The 14,544-nt window shown below is 44.2% G+C and overlaps 1 protein-coding gene across 1 annotated transcript in view; it reads right to left on the minus strand.

Moving 5' to 3' along the window:
- Positions 1 to 958: 958 nt before the first annotated feature.
- EHD3 (EH domain containing 3) overlaps positions 959 to 14,544 on the minus strand; it is a 29,393-nt gene continuing 15,807 nt past the window's right edge. Inside the window, exons 4-6 of the mRNA XM_053937990.1 lie at positions 5,493 to 5,905; positions 4,347 to 4,511; positions 959 to 2,982 (exon numbers count right to left, since the gene is read on the minus strand). Coding sequence (XP_053793965.1) covers positions 2,455 to 2,982; positions 4,347 to 4,511; positions 5,493 to 5,905 — 1,106 coding nt within the window. The 3' untranslated portion in view covers positions 959 to 2,454. The remainder of the gene's footprint in view (positions 2,983 to 4,346; positions 4,512 to 5,492; positions 5,906 to 14,544) is intronic.

A 14,544-nucleotide genomic window follows, 5' to 3' on the forward strand; every position in this document is an offset into this window, starting at 1 on the left:
AGTGTACAGGGAAGACTACTAGAGCTCACCTTCTCCCATCCCCTTTGAGAGAACCAGTAATGTTCTGCTTTTCAAGGAGTTAAATTTCAGCATGACATGGCTGGCACAAGCAATGTGCTGTATGAGTGGCCATCAGACAGTTGTGCCCACACAGAGGCAGGGCTGATTCACGGTGCTCTGCTAATCTCAGCTGGAGTCCGATGGATGCAAATTCCTCAGGAAGACCTGGACAGCTGTTGCAGATGTGTACTGTGATGCCAGTTAAATTGGGAGTTACTGGGTAGCTGAACTGGCATGACAGTTTGCTCAATTTGCATTTATTGCTTTTGCTCTCCACCCTATGATTTCCTCCCACCCCTCTGTCATCCTGTACAGATGCTAAATGGAAACTGCCAACTACTACAGCTCATACCCTTTCTCCAAATGATTCCCCAGGACTATCCTAACTGCTCTCCCTGTCTTACTCCATGCCTCTCACTGTCCCACTCTGGGGATAGCTATCACTGTCATGAACATCTACAGAAAAGAAAGAATAAAGAGAAATAGAATTAGTCAGTAAGATTTAAGACTGAGGTTTTTTGCATCCATTCCAGATCTCGATAAATTCGTAGCATTCTCATCTGTGACTGGCAGGAAGGAACTCTTTCAATATATTCTTTTTCCTACTGAAATGTGGTGATTACCTCTCCCCTATATTGAACAAGATGAATCAGTGGTACAATTCCTCTTGCTTTGGCAAGTATGGAGGTTGTGATTCAACTGCCAAGAGAGAAAGATGTTCCAGATGTCAACCAGTCATTCAGCAGTGCACACCCCAGTCCAGCTGGGCTGATCTGTACATGCACGTTAGGGAATGTGCATAAGGATAATCTCCTCCCTTTGCTGCACTTACAAATAAGCTTTTTTTTTTTTCTTTTCAGCTGCATTTCATTTTGCTGTATAAAGAAGTAGACAGATCTGGCCTTTCGTTTTTAATAATGTCTTAGGACCAGGGTACAAAAAAGGTTAATGCATTAATTTTTAAGACAAGTGATAAATGTACTGCAATAAGCACATTCTACATACACAGAATATATTTCTCTATATAATATGAACACAAGAGATATAAAATAAGTTATACTTATCTTGATTTTTCATCACAGTAGGAGCTCAGCTTATATAAAGTGACAACAGGATTGGAACAACACACTGCTCCAAAGCAACAACAAAAATCAGAAGAGTGCGCGTGCACATGTGTGCTTAGGCAATGAAATAGGAAATTGAGGGATTTCTGCTAAAATCAGGTCTTGAAAACAAAACTTTCATAGAGCATGAAAGAAGTGGGGAAGGTCTCTTGGCTCAGGGTGGAAATTCTGGAGGGGATCAACTGTAACTGTGTGGTGAGAAGAGTGTGTGAAGGCTGACATCTTGTCGAAGTTTGTGGAGGCACAGAGCAGAGCAAGCTCTGCCCAGTGCCCCTGTGTGTTCTGCCCTTGTGATGGATCCACCTGACAGTGTGGGGTTTTTATCTGTACAGTGAGAATGGGGCCTCGTGGCTTTCACTGTGCACAATGAGAGCTAACACATCACTTCACAGGAATCACTGACACCACCACTGTTCAAAGAGCAAACACTACCCATTGGCTGTGAAATGTTGGTGAGCCTGGAAGCGGTGTTCCTCCCTTCCAACCCACCTGATGTCCACCTCTAGGGCCCCCTCCCTCTGCTTCCCTTGGAGTGTGGTTCTCTTGGCTGTGCCTGCAGAACAAATCTCCTCTGGGGACTGAATAGGAGGTAGTGATGACTGGGAACTCTGAGTGCCTGTCCCACAGTGAACAATGAGGAATTCCAGCTGCCCAGTTCAGAGCTCTTTCAGATTTTATTGATGTATTTTTCTTTAAGGACAGGGGAACATTTATAAAACTTGCATCTTAACGGTGAATCAAGCTTCCTAAAGTTCTTAACTCTGGAGTTTAGTATCTAGTATTTTAGTGTGGGCTTAGGTTAATTACGAAGTGCTCTTTATTTTGGCCAATAGCTTAAAGACCTTGTGGTTTCTCTTAGTCTCCTGAATTTTGCAAGACCCATTAAAAGGCAGAAGGTGCAGCCAAAGCTCAGGAGTGATACTGGCAGTTAGCAGATTTCTATTAGTGCCTATTCCACTCTCCAAAAATGCAGCCCTATTCAGGTTTTCTTCTACTCTTGCTTAACAGAGTCTCCTAGTTTGTGACAACCTTTCTTTACCTTCATATTTACAGACTACACATTAGAAAGCAGGGACATAACACTGGAAGAGTTAATTGCATATCATGAAGGATTGGACTTTTTTGTTCTGCTTTAGATTTTGTTCTTCATACAGCAAAGTAGGTACAAATCCAAATGTGATCTCACATCTAAAGGTATAATTTAAGTAAACATGTTTTTCTAGATCTTTTATTTCCCCCTTCACTTTCCCTCTCCCCTGTAACCTTCCTTTCACTCTGTTATTTTCCTTTTGGATGGAGGGAGGAGATGGGAAGGGAGTTCATTTGGCAGCTCATGACCCTCCAACTTGACTTTAATGAGATGATTCGCCAAGGCAAACTCCTCATCATCCAGCATGCCATCTTTGTCGATGTCAGCCAGTTTCCAGATCTTGCCCAGCACGGTGTTGGGCAGCTTAGACCTTACCATCTCCTTCTTGGCATTGGCACCAGTTATTTTACCATCGACAGGCGAGAGCGTGTAGAAAATCTCATCGTACATGGGCTTGTCCCTGGCCACCACCCACTCGGCGTCATCGATTCCTTCTCCGGCGCCTTCTCCGTAGCCGTGGCCGAAGGGACCGTGCAAGGTGCCCTCGAAGGCTCCTCCCTTCACCATCTGGGTTGGCCGCTGGGACTCTTCCTGGCGGACAAGCACCATGAGCTGGGCAATGTCGTTGGCCAGCATGTCTTCCACGGTCTCCAGCAGCTTGCTCTTCAGAGGCTGGAACTTGCTAAAATCCTGGGCTTGCAACTGATCCTTAAAATGGGACAACACAGCAAGAGGTGAGCGACATGGCCATATATGGTGGAGTAATGGTGTACAGCGGGATGCCTGCCTGCTGCTCGGCTCACAAAACCCTGCTACTGCAGAGGAGTGGGGAGTTTGGCATTCCTTCCTCTAACAGCCCTGCTTTCTGCAAGGGAGGGGGGGTCTCCCTGGCCAGCCTTGCTCTTACTTTAATCCTCTGAAGTCCTACAGAAAATGACCAAATAGTTCAAGGCAAACTGGTTGTGTGCTCTTGCTACCTCCTCCAGCCAGTGCTCTACATTCCCTACCTCCTCTGTGCTCTGGGAAAGAGATGCCACCTGGCAAAAGACCACTGTACTCATCACCATGCAGTGCATCTTTCAGATGCCATCAAGACAGTAGCACACCTGTAAGAGGTGGTGAGCATGTCTTTTCAGCATGGCTTGGATTCTGTAATTTCACAGCTAAGCAAAAGGGCTTTGAGTAGGGCCTGCAGAGAACTCTCTTCTAGCTGCAGAAAGACCTACAGCTTTATCTTTCACCCTCTACTCCTTAAATCCACACTATTCACTCCAACTGGATTCATACAGTTTTTTTTTAACACACATTTTAACAAGCAGTGAAGGAGATCTCCTATTTGCTACACCCCATAGATCTCATTCCCAACAATTTAGGGAGAATATATCTTCAAAAATAGGCAAATGCTGTTTTCCATAGGTAACTAGTAGCAACCTCAAGAGCTAGAGCACAGAACAGGTTTTTGCTAGGACTGAAGCCACACAGCAATGCAGCAGTGTCCAGTATTGCTTGAATGTACAATACAAGGCTCTGATCCAAGGTCCTTTGAAGTTTTTGACTTGCGTGAACACTGGGCCAGGTCTCTGCTCTGCAGAACAAAAAGCCTGCTTCTCTGCTTAAAATAGAAAAGGGGCTTTAAGTTTGCACACCTTCCTTTCTCTCTTTCTAGAAACAAAGAGAGAAGTAGAAGACAAATATAGTTCTTGAGGAATGTGGCATATGTAGCCTTTTCAGGACACAGCTTTCCTTTTATTATAAATTGCTTAGGCCTGAAAAATCTGCAAATGGAACCTGGAATTAAAAATAAAGAAAAACAGAAGAAATCATTTGCTGTAAAGTGCTATTCAGGCAAAGATATGAGAAATGAATGTGAAGCTGTAATGCTTCACATGAGCTCTATGTGTAAGAAGTGCTCATGCCCAAATATAGCCTGTACATATTTAAAGGCACATTTCAACATTACAGCAGGCTTTTCCCACAGGTGGCAACAATCAATGTCTGCATGGCTCTGTTGTATTCCCTGCAGTTACTCTAATGCTCTTTCCTTGGATGTTTGCCAGGATGCCACTGCTTACCTGCATCTTTCTCAGATTAGGGAAGTCTCCTGGCGAGATCTGATGCTCCCGTTCAATTCGGGCATAAATATCTCCCAAGTTATTAACAAGCTCTTTCTTTTTATTGTCTTTCCCAAACATTGAGGGCATTTCCTTCTTTAGGGAACTGATGATGTAGGCATGGACCTGAAGGGAATTAAATTATATGGAATGAAGGCAAATGTTAAATAGCACATCAGAAAATTCTTCTCAGCAGAGTATCTGTGCTTAGGACTTGACTCCATCTTGTTCCACCCTGAAGAGCAACCTAAGCTCCTCAGCTTGACTGGACCTATGGATTGTTATTCCAGTGCTAAATGCTCAGCTGTGTGCTCTGTCTGTGCTGAGACAAGGTGAAAACAAGGTGTAGTCCTGAGCATACAGACAGTGACATTCAAATGCACTTTCTGGAGGGAGTGGTGGGGCTTTTTTTCTTCCACTGGGCATGGCCTTCAAGGGAACAGTCCCTTTCCAGTCCAAACATATAGGTTCAATGTTTTAGTATGAATACCAGTCCTTAACTTATGCAACATTGTGGCTTTTTTTTTTTTAATGGTGAACCACGCATTTTTTCTTGAAACGAAAACCCTTGCACTGAAAGCTTTTGAGGGATCTTTTGATCTCTTTTCTCAATTGACGTAGGGCTCTTTCCTGTATTTTTAGGGGCTTCTTTCAGTTTATTTAAAATACTCAGAGATACTACAGGCTTATTTATTGTTTGTGTGAGTCTCGATCTAAGTCAAGTATCTCTCTTGGCTAAGAAAGTTTAAAGCAAAAGACCTAGAGCTTATCAATTTCCTTGGTGTATGATTCTGATACACTGAATTGGTCCTAATTCTCAAGTTGTTACCACAGAGCAACTCCTTTCCAGATCCCTTCAAGTGCTACCTGCTTTGATCTATAGTTACCTTCCTCACTTGGGCCTGCCATGACTGACCCACCAAACAAAGGAGTTGTTTTCTTCCCATATTGGCATAAGGCTTATATGCTGTGCCTGAGTTAAATGGGATGGAAAAAGAGTAGGATCCACCAGCTCTGCAAGCTCAACTGGCCAAAACCACTTCTCCATAGGCTGCATGCTGCACTCAGCCCAAACTGAATGCTTGGGGCTTCTATGCCAACACCTACCTTGGCCAGCCGTGCTCGCTTGATGAGATCATTCAGCTTCCTCAGGGCTGCGTTGCGGGGCAGGCTCTGGATATCCCTGAACAGGTCCTGCTCCTCTGCCTCAAACAACTTGCGGTTGTCGGGGATGAGTAGTGGATGGGACCAGAAGGAGCCGATGTACACTCTGATGACCTCGGGAGTGTTGACGATCTTTCCCAGGGACCACATGAGGGCACCGTACACCCGCATCAGCTGCTGAGTCTCTATCTGGTCGGCCTTGTTGAGAACAACTCTCATCTTGTCCTCGTGGTTCTTCAGGGCCTTGATGACCTCAGAGAATTCATCAGAGATGTCCAGCTTGTGAGCATCAAAGAGGAGAATGATGCGGTCAACCCGCTCTGCGAACCACTCCAGTACAGCAGCGAAGTCATAGCCTGCAAGGGGGGGAGGAAGAGCAAAGATGCAGCAAACATGGGAGTGTAGAGAGCCTACCTGCTGTACTCAAACTATATCTGTACCTAACTGAGGGTAAGCTTGCAAGGAAGTAGAAGCTTGCAAGCTTCCCAGTATAACAGGTAGCTTGATAAGGAGATGAAGCTTTGTCCTTCATGTGGAAATGTCACAGCACACAGTTAAGGACACCTCTTGTCCTCTCCATATTAAGAGATCACCCAAAGAAGTCTTGAACTTGTGCTCCAGATCTTCATTCAAATGCACATCAAGGAGCAACTGCTACTGCAGAAATTTTGTATGTGGAAACAAGAGAGGTCTAGTTTGTGAATGACTGGCCATCAGCATAGCCTACAAAGAAAGCTGGATAATTGCAATACTTGCACCCAGACTGGTTTGAGATGTGTATCTCCACTGCTTAATAAATCTCAGGTCTTGTCTAGTTGTGCAAGACTAACTTTGTCCCATCCAATTCAAAACCCAGCATGCAAATAACCTTCCTTAGCAGAGTAATCATCCTGTCATACCTGCTGCATGTGCACAAAGCCAAATGATTTGTGTTCACTTAGCCAAGAGCTTGACGCTTAGCAGACAGCATTGCTGTGAACACCAGAGGCAAGCACAGGCCAGGAACAGTGGGTTCAAATTTCACATGCCTCAGGATTGCCTCTATTATTAAACATAATAGATTCAGTGTCAGACTGGGTCCACCTCTAAGCAGTACAGGACATACTAAATAGTGTGTGGAGAAGTTCCTAAAACAATAGTAATGACAGCAACAAAATTACCTTTTTTCCTAGCTCTATGGCATTTTTTATCTTACTTTAAAGTCTTGGTGAGAGACTGGTTTCCCCCTGCTCTGTCAGGCTTTCCTATGCTGTGCAACATTTGGGGCTATCTGAGTCACCAGAGTGCTGCACTTTGTTAAGGGAAATGAGGACAGAGCAAATGCTATTTGCATTCAAATCCTTTAATATACTATTTTAATCTTGGCTTTCATGAATAAATACATGATAATTAGTTTGGTGCTCTTTCCTCCTGGTCCCCTTTCTTTTTCTTTCTTTTTTTCCTTCTGTCCTCTCTAAAACCTGGAGGGCAACCAGTGCATCCCAATAATCAGACTGGAACTACAGAAGGGGAGGATAGCTGAGCTCTGATCTTGCTTTTTCATGCTGGCCTTTTCTTACGTATGACTTAGCAAACTGGAGTGAAATCCTGGCTCTCATGTCAGGAGAAAAACCCATGTGAACTTTCTCTTCAGCTGGATAAACTGGTATTAATTTTTTGCCACTGAGAACTTTTATACAACTTCAAAGTGTTATTACTGGGCAGTGTTCTGCTTTGGTCAATTATAGTTTGTTCCTTACAGGAAAAGGGGGTGGCAGAGTGTGGGCATGTGAGGTGTGTGTTCTAGGATGTGGATACTTTGTCCTGCTCTCTTCTATGGGATCTACAGAAATCTCAAATGAAAGACAGATATTTGTCCCACCAGTGTCCTTCTGCTCACTAGGACATGAGTGTCTCCTCTAACAAGAGCAAGCAATGCTGGGCCCTGGCTCTTTGCTCAACTACCTTTGATGCTGAGAACTTCAGAGAATTCAGAATCAGTATTAGCTTTGACAAAGACCTTCTGAGCATTCAATATATTATACAGATAGCTGCATATCTTGCTCAGTCTGTGTGTCTGACCTCAAACACAGTCACAAGTCAGTTTTTAAAAACTGAAATAAAATTGATCCTGCTCGCTTTCAGATATTAACAGCCTATTTTAACCTTAGGTGCTAACCTCAGTTTTTTAACCTCAGGTGTTCTGGCTGCAGGGAGCTCTGCTCCACTTCTCTAACTGCAAATGTGCTGCAAAAATCAGTGTGCTGACTCCTTCCTAACCTGTGCTGGGGGTAGTGGCAGCAGAACAAAGTCGCTGCTGATACCTCACTTCACTTGGCCTGGGTTCAGCCTGTCAGCTGTCCCTCTGCAAGCAGATCAATGGGTGTGCAAACAGGGACCTCCCATGCCCCCTCAAACTTTGCTAAACAGAGGATGCACAGACTTGATGTTCATGTCTGCCAGGGCTGGAAGTCATCTGGCATGGCGGGACAGTTTATTCTTCATACTCAGAGCTACACAGCTTGCTTTTCCATCATGGAAGCAGTGAGTCAGGGTGACTTTATTTGGAGATGTTTGTGCATTTAACCTTGTAAAATCTCATGGACTGGGATGTATTCTTGTCAAGCTGCCACATGTTTGAATTGTACCATAGCTACTTCATTACTTACAAGTCTTTTTCTTGGGAGAATCAGGTGGAAAACAGTCATGCTCTCTAGGCTACCTTGTAATGCTATAGTGATGTCCTGTCACAGATCATGTGGATGGTTTCCCTCTGACAGTAGAGGAACAATCACTGTTACACTCTCTCTCTTGTGTTAATAGGGGCTGGAATGAGTTAGGGAAAGTGTCTGCACCTGACACACAGTCCACCTTGCAGAGATTTAGTGAAAGTGGGAACTGATTATTTAAAAGAAGGGAAGTATAGCAAAAAAAGTGTAACTATAGTTTTGGGGACTACTACTCTCCCAGCTGAGGACCTGGGAGACTGACCTTAGCCTGGGTCTCAAGGTTTGTCCAAAAGTATCTTTAGGTGCTTAGCTCTCATGACTTTTATCCTGTATCAAGCCTGCATCCACAGTGGCACTTAAAAGGTATCTATTTCCTGAGCCTCTCTTTCCAATTAACAAAAAGAAATGTTGCTCTACCCAGCAAGAAAAGGAAATTAATATCTGCTCAGACACCTTGTGTATTCCCAGCTACTACAGTAACATACAACGAATCTTGAATGTCCCTGTGGACTTCATTAAATGTCTAGATTGATTAGCAGACTTTTTTTCCTAGCTTCTTTGCTTGCTCAGAAATATTCTCCTGACAGCTGTCCTGCATATCTCCATTAAAGAGAGAACAAAGCCCTGGAGAGTAACACTAGCTGTTGACTGCTCAGAAACATCACCATGGACTCATTTACATCCCATGCTGGGACAAAAGCCCAACCCACACCCTCCCCTTGTATGTCCCACTTGCTCTGGCTCTGGGGAACCTCTCCTGTTGCTGCCCAGCTGAGCAAAAAACAAGTCTTGTGTGTGCAGTGCTACTGATCTCAGCTGCATTCCTCTGTATGGGGGTTCTTGGTAGGCAGACATTTAAGTGTATGTATTCTGTTCTTAAATGATGGAACAATACAGAGAGAAAGAAGGAAAAATTATCCCAAGTGCTGTAAAGTTCCTTAACATGCAGCATGATGTGGGACAGAGCTCTGTTCACAACTGTCTACTCAAGAGTCACTGACTGTGGTGGTGTTTTCACACACAGTGCCTAGAGAATTGCTACAGATGTGATTCACAGGGTTGACTTTGCAGTCTTGCTTTTAGTGTAGAATAGGTTGTTACTAAAGCATTTGGATAGCAGGATGACAGTGTAAATGGCTAAGGGTAAGCTATTAATAAAGGTGTTTAAAAAGAAGGTCTTAGATTAATATTGCAACATTCAGTTTGGAGCTTTCATTTTTGGAGGGGTCTTCAATGGCACAGAGAACTTGGGGCATTTTGCCTGGCTCTAGCCAGAGCTGGAGGTGTTCAAAACCTGGAAACATGAGGCTCATTCTGTAACTAAACTTAAGCATTACAGCATCACTTTGGTTTCTTCCCTCCTGCCCCTTTTTAATTTCACAGATGCACTGGGCCTGCCTCTTTCTTCTGGCAGTTTATTACTGTGTGAGCTTAGACCAAGAACTGATCTTCATCTGCAGTCGAAGTAGGAGTTTTCCTGGTGTCCCTCGCTCATTCCACTGCAAATGTGTTATGTCTCCCTGCGCCTCCCTGTGTTGTAGGGTGTTGCTAAGGCCTCTCACAAAAGCAGGCAGGCACTATCTCAGCTTTGGCAGTGTTTCAGGGATGGGTGAAGCTGTCCACAGAACTCAGCGTGGTTTTATTGTGAACTTACAGAGTGGCTGGGAAGCCATCTGCTTGCCAAAGCTGCATTAATGCAAAACCATTATTACAGAGATGTTCAGACAGAACTGTAAAGGGAAGAATTTGCTGTTCAGTAATTCCTGTCTGTTGTGCTTGCATCCTTGTTGAAAAATATACTGCATATTTAAACATTCTCTAACATCACTGATGCAGCTTCTTTCACAACCTCCAGATAAGGTGAACGTGAAGAGAAAATTAATCCAAATCATACAGTAGTAGGAGGACAAGATGAACACGATAACAATTTTATTCCATCAGATGTTTTTTTCATGGGACAGGTTTCTTTCTGACAACACGAAAAGGACTCAACAGAGTTAACACAAAGCTGACAAGTCAGCAGGACTGTCAGTGGGTTCAGACTGCAGAGAAAATTATCATCTTGCAGACACCCTGCCACCTAGACTCCATAAGGCAGGCTGGCCTAATGAATTCTTGTCTGTGCAGCATTGGAATACCTGGCACCATGCATTTCACCAAGATCTGGCAGGATTATGTAATTACATTCTGTCAAGTCAGATCAGGCATGATACAGTCTTTATGCTGGCTGTGGGAAGATGGATGATACCTGACCCAGCACAAAATCTGCCTGGCTATAAGATTTTAAAGCAAATTTGAACCAGCAAGGAGTGGGCATGCACTGGTTCAGCATTTCTCACCATGTAGCTACACTGGTTGTTGGTTTAGGTTTGTTTAGTTTGTTTGTGCTATTTTTCTTTTACTGGTAGCAAGTGTACTAGTGATTTCCTGTCTTGTGGAACCACAGCCACAGGTCCTGTGGTTAGTGGAGTTCAGGTGGGGTTGAATGGAAACAGTGAGATCAAGAAGTGCTGAAAACCCCAAAGCTGCTGCTCTGCACCAGATATTTCACAGCTTGCTGTCATTACTGCTGTAAACTGTGCTGCTGCTTTTAGCAATTTACTTCTTTCCTGCCGAATTTTAGTCATGGAAGCTTCCTTCTCAGACAATCAGAGCCAGTCTCCCACTTGACAAATAGGGACACTGCCATAAAACTCTGCCTTACAGAGTGGCACAATCTGGTAAATATTTCATCTCTAGATAACACCAGCTTTAGAAAGATGAGAAGGAAGCTCCTAGTGACTGCCTAGAGAGGGAACAGCTCTGGGGAGATGAAATGAAATGAATGCTGATTTCAGCGAGCTTATGACTTAAATTCTTGTAATTGAATAAGAGAGTTTTGAGGCTTAGTCTAACTGATCACATCAATGTCCTGCCTGAAAGTCCTTCAGCGTCTAGGGAAGAAGACTTATGTCATTGCAAAACAAGCAGGCAGAGCAGGCTGGGCACTGGAGACAGACAGACAGAGCACACTGGAGGGGGAGAATGTGCCAGGAGGGGCAGGTGTTACCCAAATGTGACAGATGGCTGTGAGCAAAGGAGAAGGAAGGTCACACGATGGTCAGAAGAAGAAAATGAGGGGAGGGAGGAGGAAGTTACACATCCCTTTGAGGACACACAAAGTGAGTGGGAAGCTGGGTTGGGTGGCTGTTATGGTGTCCTAGAGAGAGAAGGGTGCTGGGTAAGAGTATCAGAGAGGAAATAGCTGGGACTGGGTGCAAGAACAGTGATTTGAGCAAGTTCTCTCAAGGTGAGGAGCTAGTGGTGCCAGCAAGGAGAGGACCGAAGTGATGACGGAAAGAAAGGGATGGGTACTGGATACACCACACTGCAGCTCATCCTACAACACCTTTATAAAAAGCTGCCATACTCCTTTCTGGAAGTGGCTGCCTCCCAAGGGAATATAAAGAGATTCCAGTAATGCATATCTGTGGGTGTGTTGGGAAGTACACAGAAGGCCTTTGGGATGAAAAGATTTCTTTGAATGTCGCATGCCCTAATTTCTAGAACAGGCCCCAGCTTGCCAATCACTTCTGCCTGTGCCTATACTCAAATAAATAATCTGTCCTGGACCTGCTGATTCAGAGCACTGGGAGCTACATCTTCCTGCCAGTGCTCCACATTTCTTCCTCTTCCGTACCAAGAACTAATGGAAACATTAAATATGTTTTGGAGGCTTTAAGGTTTCCAAAGCAAAGGCAAAAGGACTCAAAGCACAGCAGGTCTCTGTTCTGAGCTAGCAATAATGCTAACATTTACATTAACCAGTACCTGGAGTGCCAGACTGTGTGGCCTTTTGCTTTCATGTTGTTTACTGCAAGGGCTTCAGGGTGGGGAAGAGACTGGGAGCCTGATGGGGATCTGGCTTTATGTCACTGGAAAGTCAATGAAACCTCACTAGGTACCATTCAAATCAGGTGGAGCAAAACTGAGGAGAGCATTGTCCAGAGTTAAGTTTCTCTATACAAGCCTGTTTAACTCCTGTGTATACACAGCCAGACCTTGTCCCATCTACAAGTTTTTATCTTTCCCACTTGTGACAGATGGGCCTGAGTGTTACCTGGTACTTGGGCCAATTCTGAAAACAGTTTCTAGACAGATTTTGAGACCTCAGAAGGTACCTGAATACAGGCCAAGTTTTCCAGAGAAGTCAATGCATAGCAGTGTTGATGTGTAGCTGGGATTCCAAGGAACTTTTTTTTTTACTATAGCATCCAAACATAAAATGAATTCTCCTGTATACATACTTTAAATTTCAGGAGAAATCATGTTTGAAAAGCTGGCCTGAAATGGCTACCAGTGACTGACAGCTCCCAGGGACCAGGAAACACATTCCTTCTCCATTGTTACTCAGGATGCTGAAAGAATGCATGATGGACATAAATAATGCAAATTGATGAGATGCTGATGGCATGACCATCTTCCCTCAATGCAATAGATACTTAGAGTATTTCTGGAGTGCACAGTGAACAACAAATGGACAAGCTGCACAGCTGTTGTAAAATTCAGACTTGTTTAGTAACACAAATTAAATGCTTGCTGTATGTTAACAGGAATAGAAAAAAGCACAGCCCTTTCTATCTGTGCAGCCATTTAATCTTGTTCTTTGCTGTTATATTTTCTGCTCTTCCAGTTCTGGAACTGCAAAATATATCAGTATTTCCAACCCTAATCATGGAGGCAGTCCCTCTCCCCGCCCCCAGTACCAAACAAAATAATGGCTTGGCTTTCTCAAACCCCAAATATAATCTTGACCTTTTGTTTGCATACCGCTTTCAGGTCAGAAGAGTTAGGCTCATGGCTTCACATATTTCTAGAAATAAAAATGAGAACTGTGCAGATTTTCTGCTCATTTTTGTGCTGTTTTTAAGAGGAACTGCAGAACAGCATGCCTGTAAGAGCTGAGCATTTCAGTGGAACAGTATGTGTTAAGTGAGACTGTGATAAAATCAGGCAGGTTGGCAGAGCAGCTGTAATGGAGGTGAACTGGAAAGTCAAAACTAACCAGTGCACTTTCACCCTCCCAGGCAGAGTGAAATACAGAATATAAGCAAACATCACCAGTGGGGAGTATTATAGCAAATATTTGAAATGCCTCCCTTTTAGAGGCTTTCAGGGTGGATGCCTTTAGTTTATATCATGCTGTTGCTAGCACACGTGACAAAGTTCCTCAGAAAAAATATTTTTTGTTGCCATTGTACCCTAAACAGTATTGCATAAAGTGGGAGAACATCAATTCCCTTGGTGTTTGCTTTTCCCTTCCAAGCATGGCTATTTGAGACACAGCCAGGCTTGAGAGCTCTGCACTGCCCAAGACTGTTGCTATTAGCATTTTTCTTCTTGCTGTCAGACTGGTGAGTGATTAAATGTCCCTAGTGCTGAAGCTGCTGGTCATTTGGGAATTTTGATTTCCCAAGAGAAGGGTGAGGCGGGTGGGTAGGGTTTTATCCCTTGGTTATGGGATGCTTCGGCTGCACTGAAGCCAGCAGAATGGAACTGAGTGGAAGGCTGGGAAAATACAGGAATAGTGTATACTGGAAAGCAAGCCAATGAGGAATGATACTGCCAGTCCTTACCTCCTGGCTAGGACCTTGTGGTCACTGCTAACACAGGAAAGGGAGAAGGCAGCACACAGAGAGTGAATAAGAAGTGCTCAGGATATATGCAGGAAGTACTACCCCAAAAGAGGGATCAAACACAGTTTGGCCAAGGTGTCACTGAACTTGGCAGACTTGGATCTGCTCTGCTCAGGGCAGATGTAGGTTGAGGCAGATGGGCAGCAGAGCGTGCAAGGCTCAGCCCCCAGGGATGGCACTGTCACTGAAGCACATGAGTTCTTGTTGCCAGGTGGCTCTATTAGCAGGGCAGACTCACAGAGTGATGAATTATGAGGAAGTCCTCACTCCTGTCCTGGCTCTGCACGACCTCATCTGTGGTCCTCCCCTCTGTCCTCATTTATTTCAGTACAGTCATCCCCTCCTCATTTTCCATCCCAGCAGGCAGGCCTGAGCTCATTAGGTGACACCAGAACAGTGCTTTGCAAGTGGATGGCATTTGTATCATTATCAAATTGTCAAAGCAGACAAGACTGTGCCGCTTTGGTACAAACACCTCCCCCATGGGCATCTCTGCAGCTTCATGCTCCCCTAGAAACAATAAATAACAAAAAGGACACAGAGCAAGGGGCAAGGCAATACAATCATTAGTTCTTTAAACATGGACATAGATTCATGACCCAGTCTGTAAAA

The sequence above is a fragment of the Vidua chalybeata genome, chromosome 3, assembly GCF_026979565.1.
Source record: "Vidua chalybeata isolate OUT-0048 chromosome 3, bVidCha1 merged haplotype, whole genome shotgun sequence".
NCBI classification, from domain to species: Eukaryota; Metazoa; Chordata; class Aves; order Passeriformes; family Viduidae; genus Vidua; species Vidua chalybeata.